Source organism: Spermophilus citellus, assembly GCF_964194105.1.
Source record: "Spermophilus citellus genome assembly, chromosome: 7".
Lineage (NCBI taxonomy): Eukaryota > Metazoa > Chordata > Mammalia > Rodentia > Sciuridae > Spermophilus > Spermophilus citellus.
Window position 1 is genome coordinate 114,072,990 of NC_138188.1, and position 13,894 is coordinate 114,086,883.

Below are 13,894 nucleotides of genomic sequence, written 5' to 3' on the forward strand. Positions count from 1 at the left end.
GGAGCAGACTCCTTTGAGACAGCTGCTCTAAGAGAATGCAGTCAGCAAGGAGCAGCCAGAAATTCCTCCTTGCAGAGGGTGACTCGTGGGAGGAGTTCAGTTTGCTAAGTATTGTCATTTGCTGAGAGAAGGTGTGTGCTCCAGAAGGAGTTTTAACCTGGAGGATCATTAACTCTTTCAGTCAGTTGGGGCGCGGCGGTGGCTCGGCGAGTTCCTACTGGAAGCGTGTGCCCAGGAGGGTCAGGGAGGAGGAGTGGAATCACTTGTTCATGGGGGACCACTTTGAGAAGGGCCAGCATGCTTTGCTCAATGAAGGAGAAGAGAATGAGATGGTAAGATTCTAGCCACATTCTCCTCTTCACATTCTCTTTCCCCAATCTCTGGGACACACACACACACACACACACACACACACACACACACATACACACACACACAGGCAGACATGTGCATTCATACACACTCTTACACACTTCTCTGCACTTTGATCTGGGGTTACACAAGAAGAGGTAATGTCCACAAAATCTTTCTGTCCTGTAAATGTAACTTTGAGTGTAGAAATTTGTTAGAATGAAAATATTGTATTCATTTTATCAAGAATGTTTTCTTTTTAAGTAAAACAGAAAGGGAGAGAAACACAATGCCACGTGATAATTCGTTTTTTTTTTTTTTTTTTTTTTGAGCCTCATCAGTATAGCAAGTTCTGTTCGAAACTTCTAATAATGCCAGTGATCCCTGAGGTGAGGAGCAGGGTATTCCCTGATAGGAAGGAGCAGACATCAATAGAGAAGCAGCAACACAGTTGGGTCTCTGACCTTCTTCTCTTCTCACGTATCTTGTTCGCCTAGACTGTTGGACAGGGAAGACACATAAAATATTAACAATTATCAGCCTACACACATTTCTGTTTACTTCTAGAATTTTACTTGTAGCTCCCTAGTTACAGAGATTGCTAACAGAAAACTTTCTGTAGTTCATTGTCTTTTTTATTTTAGATGCATTTCTGTCTTGGGAACTGTAGGAAAATTAAAGATAACTCTCATGTTCTTGCTGAATTTAAAGTTATATTTCTCAATTACAATGTAATCAAGAGAGAGTTAGAAATGCACACTTCTGTTTAATAAGGTCGTTCTGCTAATTGTGTAAGCACAGTCTTTTATGCTGGTAATGATATAATTAAAATGTTCAAATGTGATGCTCTCATCCTATAATAGCATTTTATCTTCCTAGAATTAATATATAAATAACAAACCCAAAAGATATTTACTTAAAATGTTTTCTCGGTTAATTGCTTGAGCCTAGACTATTAAATTCTTTGTTTCAAAACTGGTCTTTCAAGTTTAATCTGCTTACCTGTTCCTATAGCAACAACATTTTTTTGGACCTTCAAGAGTAGATCCCTTCTTCTATCAAAGCTGAAAGAAAAATTATAAGAAAATAAAAGGCATCTAATTTCAGATGGCTTTCTTAACCATATCCTTACTTCTTTCAGATTTGGCTGCTGAGTGACAGCTGCCTTCAAGGTCCTACACAAATGTCACCAGAAATGGTTTTTTTTGGCCCTCTGCTAGATATATCCTTATTTCTCTGGAATGTTTTCTTAAGAGAACTATATTCTATTCCTCTTCATATTAAGCTGACAATTTTATCCTCATCTTGAGCACCCTCACAGAAAGCTGAGACTCTATAATGGTGTGGTTGTCCCCCCTCCCTCATTTACAGACATACCTGCTCTCCTCTTGCCTACTCATTTCTGTTCTTGGACAATTTGTAGTTGAAATGTCATTAGGGATCATTTTTTTTCCTCCAGAGGATATTCATAGACTTAAGATATCTACTACCTCTTCCCTGGTGGTACAGATTTCTCCCAACAAAGCAGCTTTGTTAGCAGTTCATCTTTCTATAGTCACCATCAACACATCAGGGGGTCAGCCTAGTTTTGTGTGTGGCTGTAAGCCTGGCCAGCCGGGAGAGCATCTTTGCTGTGGAGGGGACACTGTGTTTTCTGGTGAGGAGTCATTTGACCAGCAGTCTCAGCAGAGGTGCAGCATTAGTATGCTCTGGTGGCTCCCCGGTTCTGCCTGCAGAAACCTGGCCACCTGCCTGGCGCTCTTTGACACCAAATTTCTTTCTCACTCCTCCATCCTTTGCCCACAGCAATGAAATTAAAAAATGATCTAGATCTCTTACAGATATTCCACAGATTTTTATGCTGAGTTTGAGTTTATAAAGCATTTTCTTGGGGAGTAGCTAATTCATTTTTCACCACGACCCTGGAAAGTAGGTATCATGATCCTCATTGTAAAGATGGGGAAATCCATCCCCAGGGAATCTGCTCGGGGTTGCATCAGTCAGTAAGTCCAGGGACTGGAGTGCCATGTGGATAAAGCTGGTAGCTGTGTGTCTCTGGATCTGCATTGATAATTTTCAGTTCTTTCTGGGGACACTGTGCTCTTAACACATTTCTTCCCTTAATGAAATGAGGCTGATGAGACCATCACCCAAGCTCACCCAGGGTCTGTTTGGGTACATGCAATTTGTAGTTCCTCATTGAGTCTGTCTTCTCCAACTTCCAGGTTAGTCCTTTTTAGGAGCCATGATGGTCTAAAAAGGTGTCACACCAAAGCATTTGCAGTTTCTTGACCTGTTCTTTGGACATTGGCCAAATAATTTCTCTGATGATATGAAATGACTTCCAATTTTGAGAGAAAACAAATTCTGGGGCTTAGCCTGTATGTCAAGAAAGAACAGGAATATTCCAGGCCTAAAGATGGCTGGAGTTATCTTTTATTCTAAAATAAAGAAATAACTAAAGAGCAACACCAGTGACCTGAATGAATAACAACCGCTATGTGAAGAATAAGACAGGTAGGTGCCAAAGGAAAAAAGAATTTGTTGGAAAGACGAGGAAGAGAAGGGGAGAAAGTGACCTCTGAAGTAGGTTCATCCAGATGGCTGCTTTGGAAAGGCCTCAGATAGGAGATGCCCAGAGAGCTCTGTGTCCAGCTAGAGACCTGGTTCTCACCAGCCTTGGGAAGCTACTTGCCTGTTATAGCTCCAGTCTTCTTATCTATCAAGTAGGAGTGGTTCTTACCCTGCCTGTCTCACAGGGTTCCTAAGAGGATCAACAGGCAACATTTATGTGGAAGTGTTTTGAGAAATAAGGTTTGGAGTGTGAGCTGCTATTGTCTGAATAAAGGTAGGAGGAGTCAGAGACTCCACAATTACCCAATTGAATGAATACTACTCCACAAAATGAGGTCATCCCTTCTCATTAAATAAGAACAAGAGGAATATATATTTTTATTCTCTATAGAGAGCATTTATAAATAGAGAGCCTCTGACTTACTTTGTAACTGTCTTGTGTAGTGCTCATTTGGAGAAAACACCCATCTTGGGACTCAGTTTCCTGATTTATGAAGTGAGAGAATCAGACTCTTTGGGAGTTCAAATCACTTTGAAATCTAATGTCTCTTATTTCTGTTTGGAAAGGACATATGAACATTAATGTTCGTTTCCTTATGACACGACTGAATGGATATATCATGGTTTGATTAGGGCAAACGTTTTTCACCCTAATAAAACCATGCTGGGAAGCATTTTGTGCCAGAAAGACTTCTCTTAAAAGTAATAATGCCTTGGAAATTTTTTTCTTTCTTTCTTAGGTTTTAGCAGATAAGGGGAAAAAATTGTGAATTTTTTTTCTGACTATAAAGGTAACATGTTTAGTGTGAAAATATTGAAATGGCAAATAAGGATCTAAAGAATGAAGTAGATATGATTCATGAGTTTACATCTGGACACCATCAATATTACCATATAGGCAACTCTTCTTCCAGACTTATAAAAATACATACATACGATTCACCACTTTTTAATTATTTTACTACAAATTATTATTATATAATTGTTTTTATATTATCTATATTCTTTTATTTTTTTTGTATCAGAGATTGAACCTAGGGGTGCTTAACCACTGAGCCACATCCCTAGTCCTTTTTATTTTAATTTCAGACAGGGTCTCAGTAAATTTCTTAGGTCCTTGCTAAGTTGTTAAGGCTGGATTTGAATTCTCAGTCCTCTTGCCTCAGCCTCCTGAGCTTGCTGAGATTATAGACATGTGCCACCGTGCCCGGCTTATGTTCTCAAAATTTTATCTGTTGTGTCTGTACCATGAAAATACTATGTAATGGTGTACAACTGCACATCTTTTCCCAACTCCATATTCAGAGATATCACATTCGTAGTTTCAAATTAATAATATTAGTAGTGATTATGTCCTAGAAATCTGTGGGTCCTACACTAGGAGAAATTCCATTCTGCCCCCCTTGAAGGCCGGCTGATAAGTATTTATCAACACGCCACCGAGAATGTCATTTCCTCATGACTGTCTCTCCCCCACCCCGATATATACCTCAATACTATGTAGATGTTATCTGTTCGGTTGTACCATGCATCATGGCAAAACCAAATAAAATCAATCCCAACCTTTTCTTAGGAAATGCAAACACATACTCATAAATAGTTATTTTTAAATAAAGAATGGAATCATTTATCTGAATATTTACTTATTTATTTAGTGGTTCTTTGGACTGACGGACCTCATGCATGCTAGGCAAGCATTCTACCACTGAACTATACTCCTCGCCCTTTATGTTTGAAAGCTGGCCTATACCCCCTAACTCCTTTATGTTTGAAAGCTGGCCTTCTCATTACACCTAAAAATGTATTATGGATGTATTTTTCTTTTGATAATTCTAGTGCCACATGGCTTTAAAAAGTTGTATTTGGCTGAACCGTGCTGTGTTGAATTTCCTATGTTGCACTTTTCTGTTATTTCTACTTTTGTGGCTGGGAAGGACAACTTTGTATATGTATTTTTATATACTTGTCCTATTGTTTTCTTAAGATAAAAGCCTAGAAATGGTATTGTTGAATTAAAGGGGATGCACACTTTAATTTTGATTGATACATAATGCCCTATTGCTTTGCAAAATGTGGTTGTAACAGTTTGTACTGAGCATCGATCCTTTCTTGCCAAAACTTCCTTTCTCTTCAGACTTGCCAACGTAGAACATTTTCAATCTTTTTAACTCCGGCTCATCCGTATGTGAAAATGATAATTTATGGTTGTGCTATATTTGCATTTCCTTAATTGGAGGTTAAATATGTCTATATATTCATCGCCACTTCTATTTTTTGACTAAAATCTCTTAAGTTGTTGCTGATGTTATACCAAGTAGGATTATGCTAAGTAGTTATTTAACGTCTGCATGTTTTAAGAGAATAGAATGTGCTCTATTTTGTTTTGTTTTACCACGATGCATTCTGTGAACAAATGGATGATATCCAAATATGATATTATTATTGTATTTGGACATGTGTGGAGAAAAAATAAAGGAGCTTATAGGAAACAATATGTTTTGTGAAGTGCTGGGAAATATTTAACATAATTAATCATGTTAAATACTGGGCAGCTAAAAACTAGTGAATGTGGAAAATCAAGAAATGCTGTTTCAACTTGCAGGTCATTTCTGAGAACCTAGCACCAAGTTAGTGTTGCAAGGGGCATGTGATGTGCCAGTGGGTGGTGTGTGGTCTCAGTCCCATTGGAAGTCCTGCTGTGCCATCTGTGTGAACTAGGGACATTTGTCCTCACCGACTTGTTGGCTCACTTTGATAGCTGAAGTTTGCCTTTTCTTCTATAACACCCGGGAGCAGAAGCACCTCCCCCACCTCAATAGCCACTTATTTATTATGCTCAGTGAGCACCTCCGAGTTGGTTGCCAGTGTTAAGTAGTGAACCCACAGATCTCATAGTGGAGGGATTGTGTTCAGGCTGAGACATTTTGTCAGTTGAAATGTTCAGGAAGCTGGGCCACTGGCCAAGTCTGATGTCTTTATTCTCAATTCATTGCTGCAGAACTCCCATGAAGTCGACTCATCTTTGATATAAACTCTTGAGGAGTGAGATTTAATTGCTTCAGGAGGACAAGGGACCCTGCTTGATTCACCTTTCTGTGGCCTTCTCCTTCCCTTTCCTGCTCCCCTTGGAACTGTGCGCAGTACCTGGCACAGACAAGCAGGGCATATTTGACAGTGTGACTGCAAGCTCCAATAACCTGCAATTTTACATTGGGAGAACAGGCCGATGGCCGAGTTCAAAAGTAGACCTGGTTTGAGTAATTTTACGACAAAGCTAGAAAATTTTGTTATTTATTTGGAATGGTCAATCATTCTACGAATTTGTCAATTGGCTTTCCTCTCCTGCAAGTGTCAACAAGGCTTATTCTTCAGAGTTAATTAGCCGTACAGCACTATTTTTCTATGAGACACTTCATTCTATCCCTTCATCCATTCATGTATGAACTCAACAAATATTTAAGAAACCTCTCCTCTGTGCCAGGAGGCCTCTGGGCTAACCAAGGAGGATTTTGAGTGAATAACAAACAGCTTCTGTTTTCAAGGAGCTCACAGCTGAGTGGGCAAGACATAGTTTGTGGGGCCTAGTGAAAAATGAAAATGAGGTGACCCTTGTTCAACAATCATTAAGAATTTCACGATGGTAATAGCTGTGCATTAAACTAAGTGGAGGGTCCTTCTGAGCGCAGAGCCCTGTGAGACTGCTCAGGACTCATGCCCGTGAAACTGTCCTTGCAAGTGGAGAAGCCTTGGGTGCAAATGTAATGGTCACGTGATGTGGTGGGTGCCATTGTGGAAGTTGTGCCTATGGAGCTGAGGAAACATGGAAGAAGGAACAATCAACTCTGAGTAATCTTCAAGGGCAAAGATGGCATTTAATTTCCCCAGAAGGGTAGGTAAGATTTTAAAAGACATCTGAATGCATGTGCAATATATATATATATATATATATATATATATATATATATATATATATATATATATATATAAATGATTCTCAAACATTGGTCAATGAAATAATTGTACTAGAATACTAGAATCATGTTGGGGAATATGTAAAAATAGATTCTTAGGTCCTGTTGTAGACTTACTGAATTAAAATCTTTTTTTTTTTTTTTTTTTACTTTCTAAAGAGGTTTTATTAGGCTCACAATCCTGAAGACTGGAATTTTCAAGATCAGACAGTTATATGTGGTGAGAGCTCTATGCTACTTTGACTCACCGTGAAAAATGGAGGGGTATGCAGGTGCATGTGGAACAGAGAAAACACAAAGAACAGCTTTGCTTTATAGCAACTTGTTCTCAGTAGTAACTAATCCAGCATTGGAAACTCACTCACACAAGAAAGACATTGATTTATAATTAAAATCTTTGATGGTAGACATACACTTAATCCAAATGGTGGTGACACTGGCCTGGCTGACAGTGTGGAAGCCACTGGAAGATCTGAAACAAGAGTAACATGGTAGGCTTTGCCTTTCCAAAGAAATGAGGTGTGGAAGGTTGGTTGGAGGAAGAAAGATCAGTAAGGAGGAGTTTGAAATAGCCCAGGTGAAAGAGTCAGGACTAATCCACAGATTAGTTAGAGAAGATGAATAGAGTAAGGACTGGAGATATTTAGAAGTTAGAAATAAAGAGACTTCCTAATCCATAGACTATGGAATAAGAGTGACGGATGAACAGGATGAGTAGTTACTAAGGCTGTCTCCAGGGTTCCTACCTTGTTCAATGGGGAAGAATGATGCTGCCATTGGATCCCAGAGGGAAACATAGAAACAGGGAGGGGAGTGGGGATTGTAATAGTTGTAAATTTTAATGTTTATTTGGGTCAAGTCCAGGATAAGAACTATACACATAGTAATGTATTTAATACTCTCAACAACTCTATAGGAATATTATCTTTTTATAAAGGTGCATGGGACTGTTAAATGACATACCCAGGTTCATTTGGCTAAGTAATGTCAGACTATGGCCTAAGTCCTTCCCTTAAACAATGGTTTACTGCCTCTTGATTTTGCAAAATTAAGGATGTGCTATTTTTTCTTGTTAATGGTGGAAAAAACAACAAGGTGTAACTGAAAAAAGAAATCCATTAGGACTGAGACCAACGTTTTCTTGTTGGCTCTGCTGTCATTAATTCTTACAACTTTAAAGCAAATCATGGTCACCTTGCTTGGACTTTGCCTTACTTACAAGGTAGAGATAATAATATCTTACTGGTTTGAACCAGGCTTAACGCCTGCTACTGGTTTCTTAAGGTCCTTTCCAACATACTCACAATTTTTAAAAATTTAAAATAGGCACTTAAAATCTCTGTGTAACATTTTAAGAAGTCTCAGTGATACTATTGATTTTTTTTTCAAGATACTGTGAGGTTTTTTAGTCAAGGAAAGAAAAAACATATCTGGAGACATTAAGTTATGTTGGATTAGAAATTTATGGCAGTTGCTGAGTACATTACCCATGAATGAAGGAATAAGAGTATTGGTCGTGGTTAACCAACACAGAATTATATAGTGTCTTCAGCCCATAAAAGACAAAAAGCAAAACCTAATCTTCAAAGGAGTTGGTGATTTGGTTATGTATCCAGAGCAGATTTATTCCTAGGTTACAGTTTAAAGGCTTTGTGAAGACTAAAGACTAGCCAGAGTGGGACCGCCCACCTAAATGACCTGCAACTATTTCCCAGTGCCCATCATGTGCACCTTGATGAGCTGCCTGAAACGGCCTCCCCAACTTCACCCTCTGCCTAAGGCTACTCTTACGGACAATGAACACAGCTATGCCCTGGATGTCTGCTCATCAAAAGAACAGAGAAGAGGTCCAGATGTCCTGCATGCTTTCCTGGAGAAATATGTCCTTCAGGCCAGGACACTCTCTGACTTCGATGGGTGCATGCACATGGCCCCCCTGAGATTATAATCACCTTAGCATTTACAGAATCAATTAGATTTTTGGGAGATCCGTAGTTGGATACTCTGATACTCAAGTTTCAGAATCAGTACTTAGAAGACGACACAGTGAGGTACAATATGTATTTTGAGGCCATTTCCAAACCAATAGTAATGAAAAATTAAGTTTGGGTAGCTAAGTGGAAAAATATAAGTGGGGTTACTTCTATCTGATTTTTAATGGAAAAATGCAATTGATGATTGTTTCAGTACACTCCTTCTACTTGGAAACACCAGGTATTCCAAGGATATTTCTTTAGAGGAAAAAAACAACTACTTGAATACTTTTGCTTTGGAGCTGGTTCAAAACATGGATTGATCCTCACAAATTCCTCTTCTATATACTGATTCTGAAACATTGGGGCAGAGGGTCTGGTCAAAGTTTCAAAATGCCCCAACTATGGGTCTCCAAAAACAAAATGGATACTGTAAATGCTAAGGTGGTCTCCAAAAAAAAAAAAAAAAAAAAGATACTATAAATGCTAAGGGCTCTGCACAAACACCCACCTAAGCTAATTCCTTTAGCAATCCCAAGAGACAAGTATTCACTTTCTAGTTTCTCTGACCACTCAAATGTAGTCTGCTCTTCCCAGAATATAAAATACTCTGCTCTTTCTAGAATATATTATATACTTTTGGTGGAGGTTGAGGTTTTACTGTGCTGCTCAGGCTGACCTCCAACTCCGAGGCTCAAGAGAGCCTCTTGCCTCAGTCTCCTGAGAACTGGGATTACTGACACCTGACATCATACCTGGTTATGCACTTTTTTAACCAGGAGCATGTCTTCCCTGATCCCCACAGTCAGCATCCTGCTCATCCATCAAAACCCACCTTCAATCTGATTTCCTTCACGAAATCACAAGGGAACCCGTGGTCACACTTCCTTTTCAGTCTAGGTTTAAAGTCCTGTTACTGATATTTTCATCAAGTTTTTACAAGCCTGTGTGGCAGCTTTTTTTTAAAATTAAGTTTTATATTAGAGTCTTGTGTTTATTCTTCTCCCCTAATAGCCTGTGAGTTATTGTCAGAGACAGGTGTCATGTTTGTGTCTGTATCTTACATGTTTACTTAATGAATTCCTGATAAGCTAAATTGAAGATTTTGGTGCATGTATTACAATAGTTTTTTTTCTTTCCTGACCCAACTGGGTTGTTGATCCCGATTTTACAAAAGAAGTCACCGAGAAACCACATAATCTGCCCAACGCTGGTATTTAAGATGTAGCAAAAATTGAACCGAGGTAGGTTGACACCAAAGCCCCTATTCCTAATTCTTGAAAGTCAACTGCCTTCATTTCTTTGTGTTTGCTGTGGCCTATTCTTGCGTTGACCATGACATAAACTGTGTGTATTAGTGTAACCGTTAATGTTGAACTCACATGAGACAAACCCTACAGGCCTGTTTTAATGAAAGCCATGGGTCTCAGGTCCTTTGGGCATGGAAATGAGGAGGCACAGAGGTGCTGGAGTTCCATGACCTGGATGCCCCTTTCTGCACCACAGAAGTGGTCTCTTCTGCTCCTCCGCTACCTTGGTGGCAGCCTCCTGGCTTGCTGGCGGGGATGGAGAGGGTTATTCATTCCAGACTTGGTCCTAGACAGTCTTTTGCATCTGGGTTCCAGGGACTGGTGTTTGGTAGCCTCTAGTTCATCCAGCAACCAAGTCTGTCTTACACTCTGCAGCCTTGATGAGGGTGTCTTGCCTCTCCTTTGCCTTAGGCTTGACTTCAATGCAGCATCTGATGTCAGGAGGGTAAGTGGCAGAGCAGTTTGGCTTCTGTCCTTCCTCCAGCCAGGGGACTTTTGCCTGTGCCCTGGTACAGCTCATTCTTTTTAGAAGTACTTGAACTTTTCCCATCACTACCCCATTCCAGCGGTTAAAACACTGGAGAGAAGGGTCCAGAGAAGCGAGAGGGAATTTGAGCCTCTCTGTCTGCGGGAGCCATTGGTCACCTCCTTTACAGCTGTGCAGTCAAGGGGACCTCTGGGCTGTGTCCTCCTTCGTCCTCAGGCTCCTTTCATGGATGCTAGTTGGTGTCTGTCAGGAAGGGATTCTGAGTGGATGTGAACTCTTTTGGGGTCTGAAAACTTCTGATATTACCGACATTTGCTGTCAACTACACTTGGCCTTTGTGAAATTGTTAAAATTTTAGCTGATTTCCTCTTACCCACTTTATAGCAGCCACGACTCTCTCCCACAACCGGCAGAAGATGAAAACATTGTTTTACGTTCTCTCTTTTTGGAGGGGCTTGTCCTTCTTTGGAATTTGGTTTACTTGATTGACTTGAAATCCTAGTTATCTGATGGGCTCAATGAAATTCATGATTTTGTGGGTTATTTGTGGGTTATTTTTTTTCCCTGGTGGTTTGGGTGAGGGTGATGTTCTTTGTAGCATGCTACATTTAGAAGCAAAAGTCTCTAAGAGAAACCTTTGAAAATCAGATAAACTGTGTTTAATCATTATCCTAACCAGTTAGGTAACAATAACTATTAAAAGAGTATATGAGATTTGTCTGGCAGACTATTTTAGTTATGTTATTTTGGAAAATTTCAGCATAATTTTCATGTGCTTCCTGATCTTGCATCTGTATCTCCTTTAATTTTTTTTTCTCAAGGAATTTATGTTAGGTTGATAGAAAAATATTTAAATGATATGACACCACATTTTATTTTTTTGCTGAAACTAGGAACACTTTAGCTGTTAAACAGGTGAAAAAAAAGCACAAGTTTTTTTTTTTTTAATTCAGTGTGTCAATTTCATACCTACAGTTGACTCATATTCGGCAGCTACGTAAGTTTCTTAATTACCATGTTATTATCTGACTCTTACCTAAGAAAATTCTTGTTTTCCGTTCTCTCTCTCTCTCTCTCTCTCTCTCTCTCTCTCTGCTGCCTGTCTAGCTTTTAGCAAACTTTCTTATTAGTTAGAACTTTTTTGGTTACCAGGAACTGAAAAATTCAACACAAGTTATCTCAGGCAAATCAAAGTCAATGTGTTGGCTGTTTCAAAATCCAAGTATATCCAACTCATCTTCAGGCACAGTTTGATCCAGGGGCGAAAAAAGTGCATCAGTACTGGCCTTTCCCCTTTTTATTTGATGTACCTCTACCATGCTGATTATGTTCTCAGACTCTGATAACTCTAGGATGACATGACCAACCATCCCAGTAGAAAAAAGGACTTGCCTTTCTTTGAATAGTGTCATCCCAGTACTCATTTCTCATGGTCTCTGATTGGACCATGTTTGCTCTTCCCATTCAGCGTGGCCTGGAGAATGCTGTGTTTGTAGTCACATGGCCATTCTTGGAGTGGGTCAGAGTCAACTCTACACAAGGCACATCAGCTGGGATTAGTAAAGTTTGCCAGAAATGGAGGCGTTGTATACCATTACCTGGAGTAAAAAAAAAAATGGGGTTGAGCGGTCTAAACAAGAAATAGGAACAGACAAACAGGCACACAAACGGAAATTCCAATCTGATCATCAATAGGTGAACTGAACTTAAATACTGTTAAAATAGTCAGGTACCACAGGGTGATTTTCTTTACTGGAAAAAAATATATATAATGTAGCTTTCATTTGGTATTGTAAATATCTGTGTGCAGACAGAAAACAGCTCTTCAAAAAATATATTATTCATTTCTCTGATTTTAAAAATGAAGCATGTTCAATGATTAAAATGTGCACAATACAGAAGGTCATGTTGTAAGGGAACAGTCACCATGATGTCACCATCCAATGCACAGAGGGATAGTAGGACTTTGCCGGAAGCAGCTTCCTTCCAGTTCTTTCTAGGCCCACACTTTTGTTTCAGCTAAATTTGAAATCATACTCCATGATTTTATGTTGTTTTTCTCTCTGACTTAATATTATGACATATATTCTTGCCATATTACTAAAATTCTTAATAAACTTTATTTTCATGGCCATGTAATAGTACTTAATAATTGCCCTTTTGTTATACACAGATTGCTTTCAGTTTACTGCTATGAGTCATGTTTCAGTAAACTCCTCTGAGTATGAATCTGGTCTGCATTTTGCACAGGCTAGAGAAACTTATTTATTTATTTATTTATTATTATTATTTTTTAATTTATTTTTTAGTTTTAGGTGGACACAATATCTTCATTTTTATTTTTATGTGGCATTAAGGATCGAACCCAGTGCCTCACGCATGCCAGGTGGGCACACTACCACTTGAGCCACATCCCCAGCCCTTACTTATTTTTAACAGAGAGTCTTTCCCAGTGTCCTAATTTTATACCTTTTGTGGACTGTACTTTTGTAAGGCTGCTGGGGCTTTTAATTCCCCTTCAGGAGCAGAGATCTAGATGAAGGTAGAACTCATCTCCTCGTTAGTGGTTCAACTGCTGGGAGGGATGAGGGATGGGATTTTGATACTCAAAATGCTGTCTTTGCCATTCACCCTCCTGGAAAAGGACGAGCAGGGATTGTGTGATAGGAAACTGTGACGTTTCTCTCTAAAGATTTTTTTTTTTAAGCAGAAGGCCCGTATTCATCTAAAGAATCCATTCTGACCACAGCAGAACATGGGGCAGGGGCAACGGGGTACTGGCCACTAACTTGGGACCTTCAGATTTCATTTCGGGTTTCTATGTGGTTTCTCCCTGAGGTTCCTATGCTAGTATGAATAAATAAAAGCTATAATTCCTATTATTTTTACCAAATTCTGTATCCTGTGTTCAGAGGGATAGCATTTATTCTTTAACAAAAGTTTGATTGTGAGATATTTCAAATGTATGGGGGAGATGCCAGGTATGGCGCTACATGTCTGCAATCCCAGCGACTCAGAAGGCTGAGGAAGGAGAATCGCAAGTTCAAAGCCAGCCTGGGCAACTTAGCGAGGCCCTAAGCAACTCAGTGAGACCCTGTCTCAAAATAAAAATAAATAAAAGGGGCTAGGGATGGGACTTGGTGGTTAAGCTCTTCTGAATTCAATCTCCAGTACGTCCCGGAAAATGATAGGGAGAAAAATCCAATAATCCTCTTTCTGAAATTTCAC

The 13,894-nt window shown here is 39.4% G+C and overlaps 1 protein-coding gene across 2 annotated transcripts in view; it reads left to right on the forward strand.

The window, feature by feature from the left end:
• Positions 1–248: 248 nt before the first annotated feature.
• The window catches only part of ATP13A4 (ATPase 13A4), a gene marked incomplete at both ends in the record, with an annotated part of 126,487 nt that continues 112,841 nt past the window's right edge, over positions 249–13,894 (forward strand). Inside the window, one exon of one of the 2 annotated variants that reach the window (XM_081300940.1) lies at positions 249–332. In XM_081300940.1, coding sequence (XP_081157066.1) covers positions 270–332 — 63 coding nt within the window. The remainder of the gene's footprint in view (positions 333–13,894) is intronic. The other variant, XM_081300939.1, reaches the window with a different exon arrangement.